This window comes from Dendronephthya gigantea, unplaced genomic scaffold (genome assembly GCF_004324835.1).
Source record: "Dendronephthya gigantea isolate DGI-Jeju-01 unplaced genomic scaffold, DenGig_1.0 000006F, whole genome shotgun sequence".
NCBI lineage: Eukaryota > Metazoa > Cnidaria > Anthozoa > Malacalcyonacea > Nephtheidae > Dendronephthya > Dendronephthya gigantea.
The window spans coordinates 2,913,419-2,932,889 of NW_021163016.1; the positions used below are offsets into that span (position 1 = coordinate 2,913,419).

Below are 19,471 nucleotides of genomic sequence, written 5' to 3' on the forward strand. Positions count from 1 at the left end.
ATTCAATTCTGCTTTTAAAGATTCCAGCCTTTCTCATTCCAGGTTTTACAAATTCCGTCGTTTGATTCCGGCTTTTTTCATTCCGGGTTTTTTCCGTTCCATGTTTCTTTCCCCATTCCTTTCCACGATTTTCCGTTGTTTGTTTACAAATGCTGCAGCCTTTGTGATAGTAAAATTGCAGAATTTGGGGTTTTTTGCTGTTGATGGAAGGAGAAACGCCTAGAGCTCTCATAAAAGGAGTTCTACAAACCAGTCAGACAACAAGAAGCAGTCCGAGACTGGCACAAACAGCTACAAGAGAGCGTCCTTCCAGATCGTTGACGGTAAGTTCGATCAAGTTTCGATGTCCCTATAAAATTACAATATCTGACGTTTTGATCTTCGATTCGAGCACGGAGTATCTCTTTCTGGGTTGCAATAAAATAGTGAAGAGTTTCATTGAGACTTGAGAGATTTCGTGATATGTCTAAGAAATAGCTCTACCTCATATATGATGGGTGAATATTGTTTACTTTTTTGGCGGGAAAAAAGGGAAAACTCTGCTCAGTCATCAGTGTTTGGATAATAGATACTGCTTATGCAGTAAATATGTTTGAATATCTACCTGAATCTAAACAAAGCCTGCCTAAAATGTACACAAAGTTTATCCAATTCTGCCTGGGGCATGTAGTTTCTGGCTCTGGGGTACATACCTCGTCACTCGACATGGTCAAATATGATAAACTATGAAACCAGGGGGCTGTTTACATGACCCTGCTTAGCTGAGGTGTGAAATTAGGTATTGAAATGAATATATAATATGCCCCTGGTAGTTGTGTAGTCATACTGGTGGTGCATGCCCTTAGCCAGATTTGCTTACTGCTATATTAAGCAATCCAGTCGTAAACCAAAATCCTTGACGAAGGTCTTGAGTTCTGCCACCAAAAGGCCAGCAACACAAGGTTTGTTAAAGAGCAATGCAAAGAGACGAAGAAGCGTCACCTCAACACCAAGTGAGACTGTCACACCAAGAACAAACATCCGGGCTTACCTCGCTGCAGGTTTGTTGATCAACAAAACAGCATTTCTGCATAATTGAGGAGACATGACAAAACATTACCTTTGATATTTTTTCAACAGCTGACACTAAATCACCAGCGAAGATTGCAAAAACAACAACCGCAAATCAAAGACTGTCACAGTCAGTAGTAAATGACCGGCAAGTAAGTTGATGCAACCTGTGTTAGAAGTATTGTTCTCTTTATAACCAAACCTTTAGGAGGAATAGTTTAGAACTGGTAGAACTGTGCAGACTCTAGCAGGAACTTTATATTTTTCCATGACTCCAGTTGTTTATTTATTACTTGATACAAGTGAATGCAGGATACTTCTTGACTAGGTGTTAATGACCAGTGAATCCAGCGCTCAACAAAAATCACGTCCGCGTACAAGGCTCAGCCAAAGTTTACCAACACCGAGCGAAAATATAACACCTCGTGCAGCAATTCAAGGTTATCTTAACGCAGGTATAATGAACGATTTTCAGCGAAACGACGAACCCACTTCAGTCTTCATCCACAAACTAAAAAGTTGTGTGCAATCTAGCTGTAATGTTATCAAAACTTCGAATTCCGATATTTCTGACTGAAATATCATGAATTTTTGAAAATATTTCACGTCGTTCTGGGCCCGCTTTGCTATGGAATATATGCGAGGATTTATGTCCAGAAACGTACGAAATTTTTGACAATTTTTAAGCCAAGTATCCTCTCATTGTTATGAGCAGAGCCGATGCGCAGAGCTTGCTGCGACCATCATTAACATACTTTATTGTTTCTGTTGTTTTAAGTTAACACAGTACCAAAAAAAAACCGAACTACATCAAAACAGGTGAGTCAAGATGATAAATAACCCAGGAAAAGTCGTCCCTATAATAACCCCTGATTCTAACCGGACGATTTTTTTTATATTTTGGTTATATTTTGGAAAAATCTCAGGACGAAAAAAGAAAATCTGAATCCGGAGAAGAGAGCGCCGAAGATGGAGAGGAACGAATTCAATCTGGAGTTGAAGCCGTTGAATCCGGGGATGAAAGTAGCGAGCGTGGAGATAAAAATGTTGAATCTAGTGATGAAAAAGATAAACATGCGGATAAATACGGTGATGAGAAAGAAGGCTCTGAAAAAGAAGACTTTCAAAACGATACTCGGGAACACGGAAATGAGTCTGACGAACAACAGGAACTAGAGGACGCTCCAGTAGAGCGCGAAGATAAATACGAATCTTCACGGGAGGCTACGGCAGAATCTTCACAAGACGAAGAGGAAATGTCTGGGGAGGGTGGTGATAAACTAAATTCCTCACAAGAGGAAAGTTCGCAAGAAAATGATTCAGTCAGCAAGTTTGCTGGTGGTGATCCAACCCAGGGGGGTGAAAGCTTGCGTGCTGCTTCAGATTTGGAAAGAAGTGGCGTCTCTAAGTCTGTTGCATGGGGTGAACTGCGCACTCCGGTTCTACCTACTACAACCAAAGTTAAGGCTACGCCTATAGTGCCTGGAAAACCAACAGCAAAACAAAAGAAGGCTAGGTGATTATCTCGATAGCTAACCTTTGGTTTAGAGTTTCCCTGAGATTTTGGCAGCTTTAAAAAACAACTAGACCAAGGCATATCGCAAGGCAGCGTCACGACAGGTTGAAATATAGTTTAGTCAGAAGAGACTAGCCAGCTTTGACCATAACTATATGCTTCAGTTTGACCGCGACCTGCCGCCATCGCCTTACTAACGTTTAGTTATTCCTCTGTCTTTCACATAGCGAGGTCAAAAAAGCCGCCAGAAAGACGAACCAAGCGAAAAAAACCACCAGGTCGGCAATTTCTTAACAGGATTTCATTCCTAGGTCTAGAAAGTTTAAGTGTTCCACGTTTTGAAAAGAACAGTAGTGACAGCGACAAACGCAGAACTTAAACTTTCTACTCTCTCTTTATCTCGTCTATTATATCTTCACCCATTTGCCATAACTTGACTAAAGCCTGTTTTGATTGATATTATAGAAAAGACAGTTCACTTCTCAGGCTACCATCGAGTTTGGTGAACGGGATATTCCGTCATTTTTCTGCGCTGAGAGTTTCTAAAGATGCTTTGGATGCAGTTCACGTTGGGTAGGTCGATTTGAGAGATACTATCATTTATACTGGATAACTTTATCAGTTCGATGTATATTTATGAAAGAGGTTGTTGTATATTTATACTTTAGATCCGATGCATTTTTTGAGCACGTTACAGAAGACCTTTTCTCCTATTCAAAGCATGCTGGAAGAAAAACGATCGAGGAATCTGACGTTGAATTACTAATGCGAAGGTTTGTCAATTGCTCAAGAGCAAAGGTCTTTCCTGACTTCCAGGCAGGGTCTTGGCTTGAGTGTTCAGAGTTCTCAACACATTCTTCCGACAGTTAATCTAATGCTATGCCTTATATTGCCTATGCTATACACAAGAACGTATTTCTTTTTTTCTTGCCCAGACAAGGTTTGGTGAAATCAAGAGAATCGTTCCACGCCCTGATTGAAAAATATCTTCCAATGGAATATAGACAGGAGATCATTCCGACCGCAAAGTCGGGAAATAAGGTCGTACCAAAAGCGAAGACCTGAATAATTTCGTTTTACAAAAAAGATGCTCGAATATTTTAATGACTAGTACATCGTTTTTGTAGCTCTACTAAGTAGCTTTCATGTTGTAAATAAGAATAATCATTAAAAGAAGTTCAAATGTGGGACCGTCGTGATAGTCTACTATTCACTACCCGCTTAACGTTCAAGGGGAGGCCTTCCACCAATGTTTTTTGTTGCCCCAGCAACACTGACGCTGAAAAAAGCAAGGCCACTTCTCAGAATGGGGCTTCCTGCACGCGGGTTATTTGGCCGTTGACGCTTTCCAGCTGTACTTGGCGAGTCTGGAAGAAGCATTGTTTATCAAATTTGCAACGCTTTCCCGATAGTATATATAAATTCTGTGACAAGGTACGTAAAATCATATTTTATCTCGTAAAACCTCCGGTGGCCATTTTCAGGACCTATCAGGCTCGGTATTAGGTATTTTGCGGCGATATAACGGATAAATACGCCGCGTGAGATAACATGATCTCAACACTGTCAGCATGCATGATCGTGTTCCTCCTTGAGTATGGTTTATATCGAGCCAATTTCTCTCTCAAATATTCATTGCGTGTGCAAACTTGGGTTTTCAGTATCTTGCAAATTTAGGCTGCTAAATCCAAGTATTTCTTATACAGGAATTATAATTCCTGTAGTGTAGAGACTGCGCGCAGGCTAAGTATTTTCACATCACGGGTTTGGGGTTCTACGACTACGAAATACCGCCCGGGAGTGCCCAGGAGCCGCTGAGAGCGCTCGGGAGTACTCGGAGTACCCATGGGTAAATGAAGCTATGTGTGATCCCTTTTAAAGATTTTTGACTTCTTGTTTCAACGAAAAATGATACTAAAAGTGATTTTCAACCGCCTCGGCAAAGAACTGCTGAAGGGCTGCAGACGCAGGAAGCGATGTAAACATGATATTTGAGATATTTATTATAATCGCAACGTGTTTATGGGCAAAAACCATGACCAGCCGACAACTTAATAGAGTTGATGTCATACGTGTTATGTACACATATGAAGTCTAAAGATTACTGAGATAATGCCTCGAAATGGCTGACATTCTTTGTGCTTCTCCTTCGGGCAACGTTGGACACGTGTCGCCCTTTAGCAGCCGTATAACGAACGAGGAAGCAATAGTTTGAACCTTTATTAGTTTATTTACCAACGTTTGTCCGTAAAAAGAGTGTACTTGTAAAGCGTGAACGATACACAAAAAAAAAACGAAGAAAGGGACCCGCCAGGTAAAAAAACGAAGAAAGGATCCCGCCAGGTGGAACCCAGATGGTCGATGAGGGACGCTATAGCGGCAAAATAGCGCGAAATGAACAAACAAGAAATACTGATATATAAATTGTAGTGTAAGGGCCAAATAGGGCCAGAACAATTCTTCAATACTGAAATTATACTAAAATGAATTTCAAATTTGATTGTTGACAATAACATTTTCCCGCCAAAAACATTCATTTCGAAATAAAGGCCCATTTCAGACGTCGAACTTTTTTTTTCGTGTGCCGGAATCGAATGCAAATGAACTTAAACAAAGACTTTAGCTCGGCCCACGCTAGTGGACGCGATTTGCTAACACGACGCGAATTTTCCCTTTTTAGAAGCTAATAAATTGAATTCTGAAAGAATATTTTGAGAGGTATGGGTACCAGGCAAGTAAAAATGTACTATCATTCAGTAATTACCAAGAATATCACAACATTGTTAAAATTAGCAGATTTTGAAAACTGAAAAATTCGTAAAAGTCGCGTCGCGTTGGCGGATCGCGTCCGGTGTGTCTCGGCCTTAACATTTGGTTCGGCGCAAGTTCGATGTCTGAAACAGGCCTAAGATGAAAGTAAGAAAGAAATACGCACATGGTCATTTTTTGTGTAATTTTTCGTCTGCCTAAAGTCAATTCTTTATTTCTTTCGCACACTGATAAAGGAAGAACGACCAGCATGGCACGGATACCAAAAGGCTTGGATTACGTCAGATCAGTTCCATTCTTTTTAAAGATTGGTGCATTCGTAAGTAACCATTCAGGCACCTGTTGCTTGTTGGTTGTATCAGTTTTAAAGTCTTCACCATGTCAACATTCTGCAGGTGAAGTCGTTTGCATTGCGTGGAAATTGAGGCCCGCAAATGGTTATTGATTCTGTCTTATGTTATTATATAGATTATGCTGCTCATTGCTCTTATTACTCTTGGGATCTTTCTTGACGAAGCGAATATAGATGTTAAATTACAGCGTCAGCGTTATGGCACAATCAACTCCTTTGACGGGTGGGGGGAAAAGCGCCGTTTGGACATTGGAATGTCTGTTATTGTTGTCTCCTTGCTCCAAGTTATACTGCTGGTTGTATTGTTTGCTACTGGACTTCATGAAAAAATATCTATTATCAACTGGCCATTAACAGTAAGACTTGTCATTTTTAGCTAGCATGATTTCACATACTTAGAATGTAACTTGCCATCTCAATACCCAATGAACCATTCTATGACACTCTAAGGTTTAATAGGCCCAAATTGTAAAACTTATATTGGGATACTGGTAGTCCGTATAGAGTTCTGATGACCCTAATTACTACTACTAACTCTGCCTCAATTTTACTAATATCCAGCTAATATCATTATCAGGAAATATCTCGTGTTTTAGGTTGCAATCAGTATGGTCATTTGGGGTTTGTTGCTGTTCGCTTCGGGCTGTTTTATTGCCGACACAGCTTGGAAATATGATGAGAAAACAACTTTTAAACATGGGGATCATTATCATACCACACAGTACTCGTTTTGCGACTATCTTAAAAATGATATTTATGATTCAGATGCCAGATGTGGTCATCTGGTTGGTTCTGCTGTGAGTTGTGTTTCTTTTTTTAATATATGTTCCAGTTGCAACGGTTGCACACACGACATTGTTTTAAGAAGTTTTAAATATCCTCTCACAGGCAACCTGTATCATAACCACCATTATCTTTGGCGTGGACGCATTTTTCAACCTCCAATTATGGCGTGGCAAGGAAACACCATCAGCTGGTCCAGCGGCTGTTCCAACATAAACTTCACTTTCTTTCACGACTTTCACGGATGTCGGACATTTAACCACTGAGCTATGTGTCCATTTAACTTTCATAAATCCTCTGAGGCCTTTTGAAAGAACGGAAAAGTGTCCAACTAGTACAACGTCATGGCTATCAATCAGTGCATGTACTAGGTATTTTATAAATTTAAACAATTTCAAATAGGTAAAACAAACTAAATTCTAAAGTTTCATATCGGTCCATGTTTTTGTATTAAACACTATCAGCAGATTTCAACCCTAGACCAGACCTAGTCTAGCCATTGACATATACATGGAGATAAGTTCCAAATAAGCAAGGAGCAGCGTGGCAGCGTCTTCAAACAACTTAGCATCAAATGCGGTATAACAACTGCCTAAATAGACAAAACACTTCTCAACGTTTCGACCTGAGGGCCTCAGAAGTGTTTTGTCTATTTAGGCAGTTGTTATACCACATTTGCAGCTATATATACATGGACCTGCCTGCTCGCATTGGCAAATACCCAGGGTAATTGTCTGAAGATACGTTTTTTCAATTGTAAAACGAGGTCGCGTGGCGATTGTATTTAATGGACCTTTTCCATTCCTTTTTGCATGATTTGAAGATGTATATTCGAGTATTTCATTTAACATTGTCGTTATTTTGCAGCATTTTAGAAAACTAACCAATCTATTTCAACCGAGTACATAGTTTTTGAAGCTCTAGTTTTCTTCTTGCAAATACGGAAATAATCATTAAAAAGTTTGAATGTGGGACCATCGTAATTGTGTGCCACTTGATTACCTTACCTTTCCCCTGTCCCCCTTCCCTGTACTCCTTCCCTGTCCTTTCATGTCCTTTCATGTCATTTCCTGTCCTTCTATTTTGAGTCTTTGTAACCCAATCGTCCCTTACGCAAAGCCCACAAAGCATACCAAGCCGTGAATAGGCCTCTAGTTGTACACCTGCTTCGAAATCTGCTGGAAAGTTGCTCAAAAGTTACCAGAAAGTTGGAAAAAGCCAAAAGCAGTGAATAAACTGTGAATTGGCCAAAGCCGGCAAAAGTAAGGCCTTCCTAGAATACGCCTGCATGCGGGTTATTTTGCAATTTGCATCCCGGTTGTTTGCATCCACGCATAATTTGGCTTGGCGTGGCTATGGTTTATTATTAATAATCTGGAATACTTTCTATTATCTAGAGTCATATTATTTAGTGTTCATACAACATCTAAGGTACGTAAAACCATATTTTATACCGAAAAAATGGGTATTTTTATTTGCGAAAGGCCCAAATGTTAAGTATGATGTAGCAATTTATTCATAGATACAGTTGACAGAATGAAATACAGTCACAACACTGTCAATATGTTAAATCTCCCGCGTGCTTTGTGAAATCAGTTTCTTTTGAGCAAAATGTCTATCCAAGTGTTGTATTGGGTGTGCCGTGTGCAAATTTTGCAAACATGTGTTGTTAATAAGTTCCAATATAACCAAGGAGCAGCGTGGCAGCGTCTTCGAACAACTTAGCATCAAATGTGGTATAACAACTGCCTAAATAGACAAAACACTTCTCGACGTTTCGACCTGAGGGCCTTCGTCAGGAGAGTAACTCTCCTGACTAAGGCCCTCAGAGTAACTCTCCTGACGAAGGCCCTCTGGTCGAAACGTCAAGAAGTGTTTTGTCTATTTAGGCAGTTGTTATACCACATTTGATGCCATGTATTGTTAAAGTACAACACGCTAAAATTTAATTCCCCCCAAATTCCGTTGTTGAGTGCAAACATACATAATAGGGCTTGTATATTTCAACATAAAACCAAAGAAGGCCTAATGGCTGTGCCTGGAATCAGTAAAGATAGGATATTCCTTTTTTAAAGACATGTGTTGAAACAATGTAAAATCCTATACAATGTTGCTAAAAGTTGATTCTTATTTTATATTTGAATGCAGTGAAACCAGCATGGCACAGATACCAAAAGGCTTTGATTACATCAAGTCAGTTCCATTCTTTTTAAAGATTGGTGCATTTGTAAGTCAGGAATTGTTTTCAGTTGCATTTAGAGTAGGATAGTGCAAACTTTTTGAGGATAAGCCTCTTTATAGCTGGACTAAGCCTTGACAGAAATCACCCTGTTTTATGTCCTTCTTATTTTATATAGATTTTACTCTTTATTGCTCTTATCACCCTTGGAGTCTTCCTTGATAAGGGTAGTCAAGATGTGACTTTAACCAACCACAAAAAGGTTGACTCATTTGATCACTGGGGGAGGAAAGGAGGTTTAGACTTTGGAATGTTTGTTATTGTGGTATCCTGGCTCCAAGTTATACTGCTGGTTGTATTGTTTGTTACTGGACTTCATGAAAAAATATCTGTTATTAACTGGCCATTAACAGTAAGACTTCTAATCCTTTAATGAAACTGCTTACACTTTAGCCGACTTCATAGTTGAGCTAGCTTAGATTAGATTAGTTTGAAGTGATTACAGTGATTACAGTAGTTACAGTGATTACATGTTGAAATGGCTGATGGAAGTGATTATATTTCAGTCATCTCATTTGAATAGCTTGAGATATCAAATTTATCACCTCTTAGCAGATCAGAAAGTGATTTCTTAGCATTTAGATAGCCATCCCTTCTTTGTTACTCAGATTTTAAGACAAAAAGGTATCTTATGCCTTGCTGTTTTTATAGGTTGCAATCAATATGGTCATCTGGGGTTTGTTGCTGTTTATTTCTGGCTGTGTTATTGCAGACACAGCTGTAAAATATGATGAAAAAAAGTTCTCTTATAGCCCATGGTCTTTTTGCGATTTTCTCAAACTAAGTTGGGTTAATTCAGATGCTAGATGTGGTCATCTGGTTGGTTCTGCAGTAAGTTACATGGAATATTTTTATAATTTAATGTTTCAATTACATGTTCTGAATAACATTGAACCAATTTTGCATCAGGCTTTCACATAAATTAATGGATAGTAAGTTTACAGCACTTGTAAAGCTTTCCGCAGATAGAATACGTAAGAACAAAAACAAATAAGTGCAAAGTGGAAGACTGTAGACTGATGGCCAAAGGAATATTGCACATCTGCAATTTTGTCTTGAATGTTCAAAAAATTAAAGTGACTGTTGAAGTATAGCCAGGGAACAGCATGAGATCTTCATATAACCTCTCGTCAAATGTGACGTCTAAAGCAACTGAAATCAAATATACCAAAGACTCACCAGTTTGCTGCATGAGAGGGTGTTCACTGTTCACCTAGAGAGTTTTTCTTTTTCAGAATTTCTTTTATAGTTAACCTGTAACATGTATTTGTATCTCAGTATTTCTCTTTAATATTTTTTGATTAAGTTCTTCATTCAGCTTTAAAGTTCTGCTTGATTGTTTGTTCTTTATTTAAATATCTTTTCACAGGCAATTTGTATCATAACCACCATTGTCTTCGGCGTGGACGCTTTCTTCAACTTCCAATTATGGCGTGGCAAGGAAGCACCATCAGCAGGTCCAGCGGCTGTTCCAACATAAACTACCGTAGCATGGATGTCAGCCATCTTACCTTATGCATTTACGCATCACTAGATATTAGGCATAAAATCATCAAAATTTATTTCTGGGTAGTATTAAAGTTTTCTGTGTTTGTCAATTTCAGCGATTTCATGGACATCACGTGCAGTTCATGTGATAATTCTGTAAAAGTCCCGCGTAAGCTCCCGAAATATCCCGAGATTTCCTAAAAATTCCCGATATTCCCTGCCCATAGTTCCCAGTCCTCTTTTAATGATTAATCTGGTCTCTGGGATTATATGGAATCTTGTGCGGCAATGTGTAAGGCGCAAAATGCAACTAGAAATAAAATTATACAGCTGAAAATAACTTCAAATTAAGAAGGTTTGACGAAAACTTGGTCAGGTTTACCGAAATATTGACTATTAATTAAGTTCTAATTAAAAATCCCGAGATTTGCATTTCAAAAAAAATCCCAAAAAAGAATCCCGCTAATGCAAAAAATCCCGAGATCTCGGGATAAAATCCCATTGAAGGGTAAAATCCTGAACTTGGCAGCGCTGATTACGTGGAAAAACACACGGAGATTAAGCTAGGACTAGGGTTAACTGTAATCGATCGACTATAAACCTATCTAAGACCTAATTCTAACTCTTAGCAACTCTTAGCTAATCTAAATAATTAAATTCGTGTATTTAGCATTTAGTGAACTTTAAATTGGGTTACCAAAATTTTGAGGACAGAGTGGGACAGCGTTTACGGAGCGCCAAACATTTTTTGTCTGAAAAATAATCATTTTTTTCACTTGTTAACGGGGTCAATAGTAGTAATAATCAGTTTTGCATGATTTGAAGATGTGTATTAGAGTTGCTCATTCAACATAGAAATCTGTTATGTATTTAAACGTTTTTATATTTAATAAATATTAAACTGGACAATTCTATTCATTTTTGTTTATCAGAAGCCATACATAAACTAAGTGCATTTCTTCGCTTCTAAATATCTTTAATGAACAAAGTTAATTGTTGTCTTTAATTTCTATATAAGTAAGAATTCTTTAGTCTTTACCATTCATCTGTAGCAATCCTAACTTTCTGGCAAATCAACAGGCTAACGACTGATCTTATGCGCAAAGCAGGCTGGACCGTCATCACGTATTAATCGAGGACGCATTAGGTAAGGCTGTGTGGTACCACTTTTACTCTGCGGGTTATATCCTTGTGTTTTGCCGAATGCAATCAGGAACTATTTTCATGGAACGACTCAATCAGATATAAGTCATATAACTAAATGCAACCTGTATGTTTGGCACCTGGATGTAACGGAATATTTACATCATTAAACTAGGTCTAGATCACTACCAATCTATTTTGACTTTAGCCACAGTTTAAACTCAGCAAACATTCGACCTCAGTCAACGAACTTTAGAGTCACCACGGTTCAGCACAGATCTCTTTCTCCTATGGCATTAGCTGCTGTCCAAACTCTTTTTCTCTTAGCATCATAATGTCCCCACCTCGGGTGTTCTTTATATTATAAAACGAATTTGATAGTGTCCTATAGATTTCATGTCGTGAAAAATCTCTAACGTTGTAGTTACAGAAGAACTGATTTGCTAACGTTTCACGGCAATAGTCAAGGACAAGGTGCGTATAGTAAAATGCCTCTGTAAGGTTAACTAGTTATCACGCAATTTTCAGATCAACTTCTGGGAATTGACCGAGTCAGATTGTCGTTGCGATAAGTGCACTCAAGACAGTAACAAAGAATGTATAAGAATTGATCATTTGAGAAGTTGACCTGAATTGATCACTCAAGTGAGAGCCAATATTCAAATATTGTTCTCAGTGAGTTTTGTGAAAGTAAAAGAAGGCTCAATATACAGTTTCGCCCCCACAAGCGACAATATTCACGAATTTACTTTCAATTTAAGGTATTTTCCGAATTTACTTTGAATAAGTATGCTTTATCTTGCAACAAAGTGTTTTATCCGAAGCGTTTGGTCGCTTGAGTTATTAAAAAGATGCAAAAGTAGTAACATAGGTACTTTTCGAGCCATTCTTGGAACGGAGTATAATTTTAAGAGATTGTAAAGCGAAAAAATGAGATTCATATTTCACGCCGTAGTTAATTACTATTCATATAATGTTCTCGATTAGTTTCCTACTGGTATTTACGTCAATTTCTTCAATTACGTCAAGGGTTTTAAATGGCTTCTTAATTTTATATTTTTTTATTATTTGTGATTCTTTTATAAAAGCGTTAGTAAATTTGCATGTGTTGCTCTTAGCAGTATCTGATTTCTCACTAAAAAAAATGGGAAATGGTGCATTGCAAACGACTTTACAGCAAAATAATGTTGCTGTGGACACCGTTCTGATTGGATGCGTACATAAGAAAACAGTTCACAGTGTTTTCCAATGAAGAGATTACTTCATAGTTCACCACATTTTTATTTGAAAGATCGCGTGTGTTTACTAATTCCTTGTGTAACGAGTACCTCATGAACCACCACTCACCACTGTACCGATTTTCAACTGAACCAAACCATGGAGAATAACTCTCTCATACTGAAAAGTAAATAAGTAATTAACTTTATTTCCTGGTGAACTTGATTCCACACTCTTTACAACCGGCTCACGTATTAGATATTCTTGCTGTGTGCCTGAAGCTTTACTCTTCAAACAACACAAGACAGACTCTGGACACGAAGCCACTAAAAACCGATTCGATTCGAACTTGACCGGCATCTCTTGGCCCCGACTTACAATTGACATAATTTTTAAATATTTGTTTTCTCTTCTTCTTTTCAATGTTACCCATTTAGAATAAAAATGGATTTGTGTTTAACTCACTTTTTTCTTTGAAAAAGAACAGGTCTATGGCACCAATACCAAAGGGCTACGACTTTGTACAATCAATTCCATTCTGTTTGAAGATTGGTGCTTCTGTGAGTAGATTCAGTGATATAGAAGTCCTTTAATAACTTGTTTGCGTCTTTGCGAGAAGGGGCATGATCACGGGAGGGGGTCAGTGGTTGTTTGGTGAGACCCATACGGTCAAACCTTGGAAAGGTCTGTTGGTGCAAGATGGTCTCATGAGTGCGAACTTTTACTAATAAAGCCAAGCTCGACGAGGTTTCTTGGAGATTAATATCGTTGATTATGCGACTGTTTATAGGTGGCACTTTTGATTTCTTTGAGTACGCTTGGATTTTTCCTGAACAATGGCGACATAACGTTGCCTTCTGGTGAAAAGACATTCGATCTTTGGGGAAAGAAACAGATCTTAAATGTTGCAATTCTCGTTATTGCACTTGCCTTGCTCTCAGTGATTCTCCTGATATTCCTGTTTGTTTCCGGATTTCATGAACAAATGGACTGTGTAAACTGGCCATCGACGGTATGTTTATGAATTCTATACTTGTACAATCTGACCGGTTGCTCAGAATCAAGATAAATCCAAGTTTTTTATACGAAAGTTCTACCGACTACGAGTGGAATTCGTCAGTATGGTGACCTAGTGAAACATGTTTGTGCCGTTAGCAGGGATTGAGACTTGACTTAATTTTTTTTCCCGAAGATTTTGATTATGAAAACAATGATACATTGCGATCCAAAAATTTTTTGTAGGTTGCAATCAACATGATCTTTTGGTCGTTGCTGCTGTTTATATTTGGTTGCCTGATTGCAGACACTTCTCGGAAATATGATGATGTCAAGCAAAAGCATGGTTCACTTTGCGACGTGCTCAGATATAACATGTCTGACGCCAGATGTGACCATCTCATCGCTTCCTCAGTAAGATACAAAAGTTACCTTTAACGAAGGAAAATCTGTTCCTCACGCCCTCACCTTCATCCGGTGTCCCTAACCATAACACACAGGATATCAATTTAGCGAATACGAAGTGACGTCTAAAGACGTAGATATGGTGGGATATGCCCTTCTATGGTTGTGTTTATACGCCATATCCACGCCATTTTCGTGGCGTCTTTTTTCATTCAAAACATGTTTTCGTGTTCATAGGTAACCTGTTTCACGGCCTTTATTACCCTCAGCGTCGACGCATACCTCAATTTCCAGAATTATTGGGCAGGTCGACAACGCCAACCGACTCTTCGACCAGTTCGACGAAGATAATAACTGGCTGCACGGTCACGACAGAGATTTTAATTTTTACACATGACACCCTCCCACCAATGGCTTTTTTAGACTTGCGGAAAAATTCACATCAAGTATAGGATGTTACTTTAAGTATTTTCTTGATATAAACAATTTCCAAAGCGTGTTGTGTTAAACTGCTGTAGTAATGGCACTTTTGTAATCTAATAATTATCATAAAACATTTCAACCCATTTTTGTTTATTAAACGCAGGATTTCACCCTCCAGTATCACCACTGCAGTCAGTTGAAGTGATATATTCAGTGTTTCTCCTCGACTCAATTATCACAGATGCTCAGATAGTATTGCTGGGCAATGATAAGAATTTTGTCTTTAGTGCATGCACCCAGATTTATTTGAAGGATAAAATGATGGGTTTCGCCACTATAGAGATCTTCGGCTAGAATTGTTGCGCTGCAGGGCCGACAACCTGAGCCTAGTTGCGTGAACATGATCAATCAGTCATTCGACCTGTCGCTCTCTTATTTATCTGCCTGCATTTAGATACTATGTAGTGACATTTGGTTAAAGTCGCTTGTCGTCGTTAGCGACAACCTCTTGTATCATGGACACAACTTGCCTCAGATAGGAAACTTTTGAGAGCCGCTACGCCAACATCATTGGTCTCTTCAAACATCGCCTGCATGCATCATACGGTTCCTACCCGGCTTTATTTGGAACATAAAGGATTGCATTGAAGTGCAATATAAAAATCATTTACGTATACTATACCGTTTTTATATTCTTATGTTTCACTACAGGTGGGCAACCATGCAGTAGCAACGCCTCCGGCTAGAAAATCTATATGGTTTAGTTATGATGATTCTTGCCGTTAAATTCATTGAATCACAATCATGTCACACAATAGACGCGTATTAAACTGAATGTCAGGTTGCCTAAGCAATGAGGAAAACAGATAACTATAACAATATAACTAAAAAAGCTCTTGGATTCCGGACTTGTTTCACCCCCTCCTCAGTTCCCATTAGTCGGGAAACACTTCCTTTTTTTTAATATTTGCATCACAATGCACCATCTCGCATGTTCTTTGTATGGTCAAAGTGAAGTATTTACACACAGTGGCGTGAGGCATTTTATACATAGTTTTCGAAATTGAATATTTGATTCATCTTCCTCGATCAAGCTGATATTAAAATTGACGTTCAAGGTACGTAATTTCTTAGTGCATCTTTATAGCTACCAAACTAGAATTTTTATCACATCGTTTCACACCAATAATATACCGATGAGTCAATATTTTAGCAATTTGTAGACACAGTAACAATTAAGGAATGTAACAAATGCCAAAGTTCCATCGCACATTCGCTGTTGATTCATAAAGTCATGCAGATCAGGAAATATTGAAAGACTCTTCTAAGACTTTACGGCTGTGTGTGATCTGTGCAGATCCCTTATTCGTTAGCTGCAGCGCTCAAGATGGAAGTTTGTTGTTCGAAATTTGCTTTAACGATAGGGAAATATCAGAGTGTATTTTGTATTAAAACGTTTGCATGCTCCATCGTACTGCGAAGATCCTCGATATCAGTGAAGCGTTCACTCGCTGGCGTTAATAAAAAGAGTAATATTCTGTGCATTTTGTGAAAGGTTCTTCGCTTTGTTCGTGTCCGAGTTGTAATCTTGCCGAATCAACAGTCAGAATCTTGACTATCTTGACTAAAGTTTCTGGTCAATCGGCCACCCTAGACATATCCTAGAACGTCGGTATAGGCGTCGGTTTAAATTGTAACGTATCTTAGAAATGATCTCTATTTGCCATTCGACAGGTATTAATCTTATCAATCAAGTCCTTAAGAATTTGTTACTTTGAACTTTGATAAAGATTTCATATATCTATTTTACATAATAAGTAATTAAGTTTGTCGTCCAGCTAATATACTGAGCTCATCACAGTGCGGCAATATTAGAGCAGCTGCTACCGGGGGTCATTTATCAAGCTAAGTGTAGTGTTTTTATTTCCTTCAGTATAGCTAACATGGGGAAGATATCAAAAGGCCTGGCGTACATCCAATCAATTCCATTCTATTTGAAAATTGCTGCATTTGTAAGTCAATTGGTTTTCTAAACTTGCAATCGTTTGCATATCACTTCAGCGGTCTTAATTATCTTCAGCGGTCTTAATTATCTTTAGCGGTCTTAATAAATAGGATATACCCCCCTAGGTTTCAAATATATGGATGTTTCCACAACTAACATCGATTCCCCGTTTATTGTAAGGAAAGCCCCTGCCAATGCCACTTCCAACCCCCCTCCCCAAACACGCCTCTATCTGGGCATTGCACTGGGTCAAGGCGGGGAAGGCTTTCAAGTCCGCCGTCCTCTGCTACACTACAGTTTACCTCCGATTTGCCATAACTTGTTTGTGATTACTGAATAACGTGTCACGATAGATTGTACTGCTGATAGCCCTGGGCACTCTTGGGACTTTTCTCGACAAAATTGTGTTCGGTACTTATGGAAAGAAAGAGCGTTTAGAATTCTCAATGTTTGTGATCGTTGTCTCATGGCTCCTCGTGATACTGATGGCAGTTTTGTTTGTTTCTGGACTTCATGAAAAGATATCTGTTATCAATTGGCCATTGACGGTAGGTTAGGAATCTCATTACCATTCAACGTTGACCTGCTTTATCTGTAAGCTGTTTTATATATTTTGCTTTTAATAGCTGCATGCTGTAAGCTGCACAGATCTGAAAAGTAGTCAGCGAAATATCCCTGTTGATTCATAGACCGTCAACCTTGTTTTGTTTCTTTTAAAAGCAGATTAAACTTGCATCTAAAGAATGAAAACTTTTGTTTGACAAATAATTGTATTCTTAAGGCTGCAATCAACATGGCCATCTGGGCTTTGCTGCTGTTCATTTCGGCATGTCTCATCGCAGACACTGCTCGTCAGTATGATAAAAGCGTAACTGGTGGGATTTCTCTTTGCGATTTTCTTGACAATGTCGATCACGATGCTAAATGTGGTCATCTTATTGCTGCATCGGTATGTCCTGAATTTTTTCCACTTTTTCTATGTTCAGGTTTCTTAGACCTCGCGTTTACACTAGAACGAAAGTTTCCGGATTTGTAAATTTTTCCGGATTCATTGTTACACACATGTATCGGATTCGTCAGGTGTTTACACTACACTTTAGTTGTCTCTGTATGCGGATTTGTCCGTTTACACTCACATTACTTGTTCTTGGAGAATTGTTCGGTCGTCACGTTTGAATTTCTTCGGATTCGTCGTGCAAAGCGTTTACACAAGAAAATTTTCCGGATTCAAATGTTTCTGGATACGAAGTTTCCACAAACTTTTACGGATTCAAAGTTTCCGGATACGGCTTAAAACCGAATACATTTCTATCGGATTCGTTGCTGCGTGTGTAAACAGCAACATGAATCCGGTACTAAAACATTCCGCTTTCGTGATGAATCTGGAAACTTTCGCTCTAGTGTAAACGGGGTCTATAGTCAAAGTCGGTGAGACGCATGCAGCTCTTGAAGCGGGCGTGGATTTGGAATATATGCTGACCCTCGTTGACTTACCGTCACGTGTATTTCCCCAGCGTCAAAATAGTCAGCAATCCCAGTTCCCACTTTTTCCCCCTTTAGGACCTCTTCTGACGCTTGAAACTGACGGAGGCAGTTCTAGTCAGTTCTCGGGGAATTTATACTCCGGCTTCCACTTTCGGTATAAAGCCACAAACCGAAAATGTTCAATCATTGGGCATTTATCATGCGTATATAGTATATACCATATCACGGTTTCAGCAGTTCACAGACGAAAAAACCCCTGTGCATAATAGCTCATTACCTGTTTTCGTGTTTCTAGATTATGTGTTTCATTGCAACCATCATCTTTGGCGTGGACGCATTCTTAAACATAAAGATATGGCGTGGAGCAGAACCATCGTCATCAACAGCAGCAGCACCGCCAGCTCCCGCTAATGTACAGTCGTCATAAACTGGTTTTATGTCAGATATTTTAACGCATTTAGTCTTAGTTTAGTGCTGTAGTTAGCTCCCAGCTCCCTATCGGTTAAAGACTGCATGTAGTGAATATGTGTTTGTCTAAATAAGGAATTGTTTTCCGCCTCTTAGCGAAGTTGTAGTTTCGTTCATTACGTATAAGTTTTGAAATATAGACTGAAGATGTGTATTTTTAATAGCATCTTCTTTAACGCGGAGGCAACGTATAGTCGTTTTTATTTTATAATCATGTATTTCAATGCAATATATTCTAATAAACATTTTAAAATGAAATGGCAGTCTGGCAGAGGCTTTATTTGAGCATGTCAGTTATTTTACTTGAGGAGCGCAATTTTTTTTTAAGTATATATCATGCAACATGTGCCTATTTCTCGACCTAATGTTGAGAGGCAAACTACAGAAGTTTGTGCGTGATATCTTTCTCTGATTAACACGAGTCAATATGTCTAATAATAGATTGACGAAGTTCTAGAAACTATGAGTATAGATTATGCTGTGTGTATTTGAAACTTGAAGCCTTTATATATTAGTATTCTGTCCGGCGTTTTACAATATTAATGAAAACTTTTGTGACTTTATTGTGTGAGGTATATTGATTAATCGTGTGCTTACTGCTGCATGTATAAAAAAAGGTGTTTCAATGTTAGCTGGTTTACCGCACACGAGTGTCTATATCACAGAGCTGCTGAACTGGATTTTTTAGACGTATAAGAGGTATGAAATGATTTTTTCTGTGTATAAGGTCCTGCCAAATGGTGATGGGGTTATGCCAAAAAGTTGGGTACAAGAGGCAGAGCTATGCCGCACGCTATGGCTCTCGACTTGGCATTCTGAAGTTTGCTTTACTGATAGGTTTCTAAAAGCGCACAGGACGTGATGTTTAGCCTCGTATGCGGTGTTTTGGTCAAAAGAAATTTTGGTGACCAACTTTGACCATTCAATTACGGATTTCTATACAGACAAATACAACAGCTGATCTCAAATTGAGATAGAAATTCGCGTTCACGTCAAAAAATCATTTTAAACTATGAATTCAATTCTCAGTATTTTTTTGCAGATAGTGAAATCAACATGTCTGCATTAGGACAGGGATGGTATTACTTCAAGTCTTTTCATGGCATCATAAAAATTATTGAATTCGTAAGT

General features: G+C 38.6%; 5 protein-coding genes across 8 annotated transcripts; all 5 read left to right on the forward strand.

The window, feature by feature from the left end:
* The first annotated feature begins 134 nt into the window (after nt 1-134).
* LOC114516649 (centromere protein T-like) lies at nt 135-3,734 on the forward strand. Its single transcript, XM_028536179.1, has 10 exons — nt 135-323; nt 872-1,040; nt 1,120-1,202; nt 1,379-1,505; nt 1,829-1,869; nt 1,977-2,566; nt 2,794-2,844; nt 3,032-3,139; nt 3,235-3,339; nt 3,502-3,734. The coding sequence occupies exons 1-10, from the start codon at nt 204-206 to the stop codon at nt 3,629-3,631; spliced, it is 1,524 nt and encodes a 507-aa protein (XP_028391980.1). The 5' UTR covers nt 135-203; the 3' UTR covers nt 3,632-3,734.
* Nucleotides 3,735-3,900: 166 nt separating this feature from the next.
* On the forward strand, nt 3,901-7,016 carry LOC114516735. 2 transcript variants are annotated; one of them, XM_028536288.1, is made up of 5 exons: nt 3,901-4,000; nt 5,247-5,654; nt 5,804-6,043; nt 6,284-6,484; nt 6,576-7,016. In XM_028536288.1, the coding sequence occupies exons 2-5, from the start codon at nt 5,502-5,504 to the stop codon at nt 6,684-6,686; spliced, it is 705 nt and encodes a 234-aa protein (XP_028392089.1). In that variant the 5' UTR covers nt 3,901-4,000; nt 5,247-5,501; the 3' UTR covers nt 6,687-7,016. The 2 variants fall into 2 exon arrangements, with proteins under 2 accessions (XP_028392089.1, XP_028392090.1); XM_028536289.1 differs by having other exon boundaries at nt 5,572-5,654.
* Nucleotides 7,017-7,089: 73 nt separating this feature from the next.
* On the forward strand, nt 7,090-10,652 carry LOC114516860. Of its 2 annotated transcripts, XM_028536453.1 has the most exons (6): nt 7,090-7,732; nt 7,868-7,901; nt 8,619-8,697; nt 8,828-9,061; nt 9,361-9,540; nt 10,079-10,652. In XM_028536453.1, the coding sequence occupies exons 3-6, from the start codon at nt 8,629-8,631 to the stop codon at nt 10,187-10,189; spliced, it is 594 nt and encodes a 197-aa protein (XP_028392254.1). In that variant the 5' UTR covers nt 7,090-7,732; nt 7,868-7,901; nt 8,619-8,628; the 3' UTR covers nt 10,190-10,652. The 2 variants fall into 2 exon arrangements, with proteins under 2 accessions (XP_028392254.1, XP_028392253.1); XM_028536452.1 differs by lacking the exon at nt 7,090-7,732 and having other exon boundaries at nt 7,776-7,901.
* A 1,079-nt stretch (nt 10,653-11,731) lies between these two features.
* Nucleotides 11,732-14,558, forward strand: LOC114516798. Its single transcript, XM_028536380.1, has 5 exons — nt 11,732-11,814; nt 13,046-13,118; nt 13,349-13,570; nt 13,801-13,968; nt 14,197-14,558. The coding sequence occupies exons 2-5, from the start codon at nt 13,050-13,052 to the stop codon at nt 14,308-14,310; spliced, it is 573 nt and encodes a 190-aa protein (XP_028392181.1). The 5' UTR covers nt 11,732-11,814; nt 13,046-13,049; the 3' UTR covers nt 14,311-14,558.
* Nucleotides 14,559-15,360: 802 nt separating this feature from the next.
* On the forward strand, nt 15,361-19,433 carry LOC114516679 (plasmolipin-like). 2 transcript variants are annotated; one of them, XM_028536219.1, is made up of 5 exons: nt 15,361-15,500; nt 16,321-16,394; nt 16,741-16,935; nt 17,169-17,336; nt 18,168-19,433. In XM_028536219.1, the coding sequence occupies exons 2-5, from the start codon at nt 16,326-16,328 to the stop codon at nt 18,297-18,299; spliced, it is 564 nt and encodes a 187-aa protein (XP_028392020.1). In that variant the 5' UTR covers nt 15,361-15,500; nt 16,321-16,325; the 3' UTR covers nt 18,300-19,433. The 2 variants fall into 2 exon arrangements, with proteins under 2 accessions (XP_028392020.1, XP_028392019.1); XM_028536218.1 differs by having other exon boundaries at nt 16,316-16,394; nt 18,168-19,432.
* Nucleotides 19,434-19,471: the final 38 nt, after the last annotated feature.

Bases quoted from the DNA above. Each gene is read 5' to 3' on its own strand.
- LOC114516649 (XM_028536179.1), top strand. From the start codon at position 204: ATGGAAGGAGAAACGCCTAGAGCTCTCATAAAAGGAGTTCTACAAACC. The intron at 324-871 runs GTAAGTTCGATC...TGCTATATTAAG, and splicing joins GTCCTTCCAGATCGTTGACG to CAATCCAGTCGTAAACCAAA. The intron at 1,041-1,119 runs GTTTGTTGATCA...TTTTTTCAACAG, and splicing joins CCGGGCTTACCTCGCTGCAG to CTGACACTAAATCACCAGCG.
- LOC114516798 (XM_028536380.1), top strand. From the start codon at position 13,050: ATGGCACCAATACCAAAGGGCTACGACTTTGTACAATCAATTCCATTC. The intron at 13,571-13,800 runs GTATGTTTATGA...AATTTTTTGTAG, and splicing joins GTGTAAACTGGCCATCGACG to GTTGCAATCAACATGATCTT. The intron at 13,969-14,196 runs GTAAGATACAAA...TCGTGTTCATAG, and splicing joins ACCATCTCATCGCTTCCTCA to GTAACCTGTTTCACGGCCTT.
- LOC114516735 (XM_028536288.1), top strand. From the start codon at position 5,502: ATGGTCATTTTTTGTGTAATTTTTCGTCTGCCTAAAGTCAATTCTTTA. The intron at 6,044-6,283 runs GTAAGACTTGTC...CTCGTGTTTTAG, and splicing joins TTATCAACTGGCCATTAACA to GTTGCAATCAGTATGGTCAT. The intron at 6,485-6,575 runs GTGAGTTGTGTT...ATCCTCTCACAG, and splicing joins GTCATCTGGTTGGTTCTGCT to GCAACCTGTATCATAACCAC.
- LOC114516860 (XM_028536453.1), top strand. From the start codon at position 8,629: ATGGCACAGATACCAAAAGGCTTTGATTACATCAAGTCAGTTCCATTC. The intron at 9,062-9,360 runs GTAAGACTTCTA...CTGTTTTTATAG, and splicing joins TTATTAACTGGCCATTAACA to GTTGCAATCAATATGGTCAT. The intron at 9,541-10,078 runs GTAAGTTACATG...ATCTTTTCACAG, and splicing joins GTCATCTGGTTGGTTCTGCA to GCAATTTGTATCATAACCAC.
- LOC114516679 (XM_028536219.1), top strand. From the start codon at position 16,326: ATGGGGAAGATATCAAAAGGCCTGGCGTACATCCAATCAATTCCATTC. The intron at 16,395-16,740 runs GTAAGTCAATTG...GTGTCACGATAG, and splicing joins ATTTGAAAATTGCTGCATTT to ATTGTACTGCTGATAGCCCT. The intron at 16,936-17,168 runs GTAGGTTAGGAA...TGTATTCTTAAG, and splicing joins TTATCAATTGGCCATTGACG to GCTGCAATCAACATGGCCAT.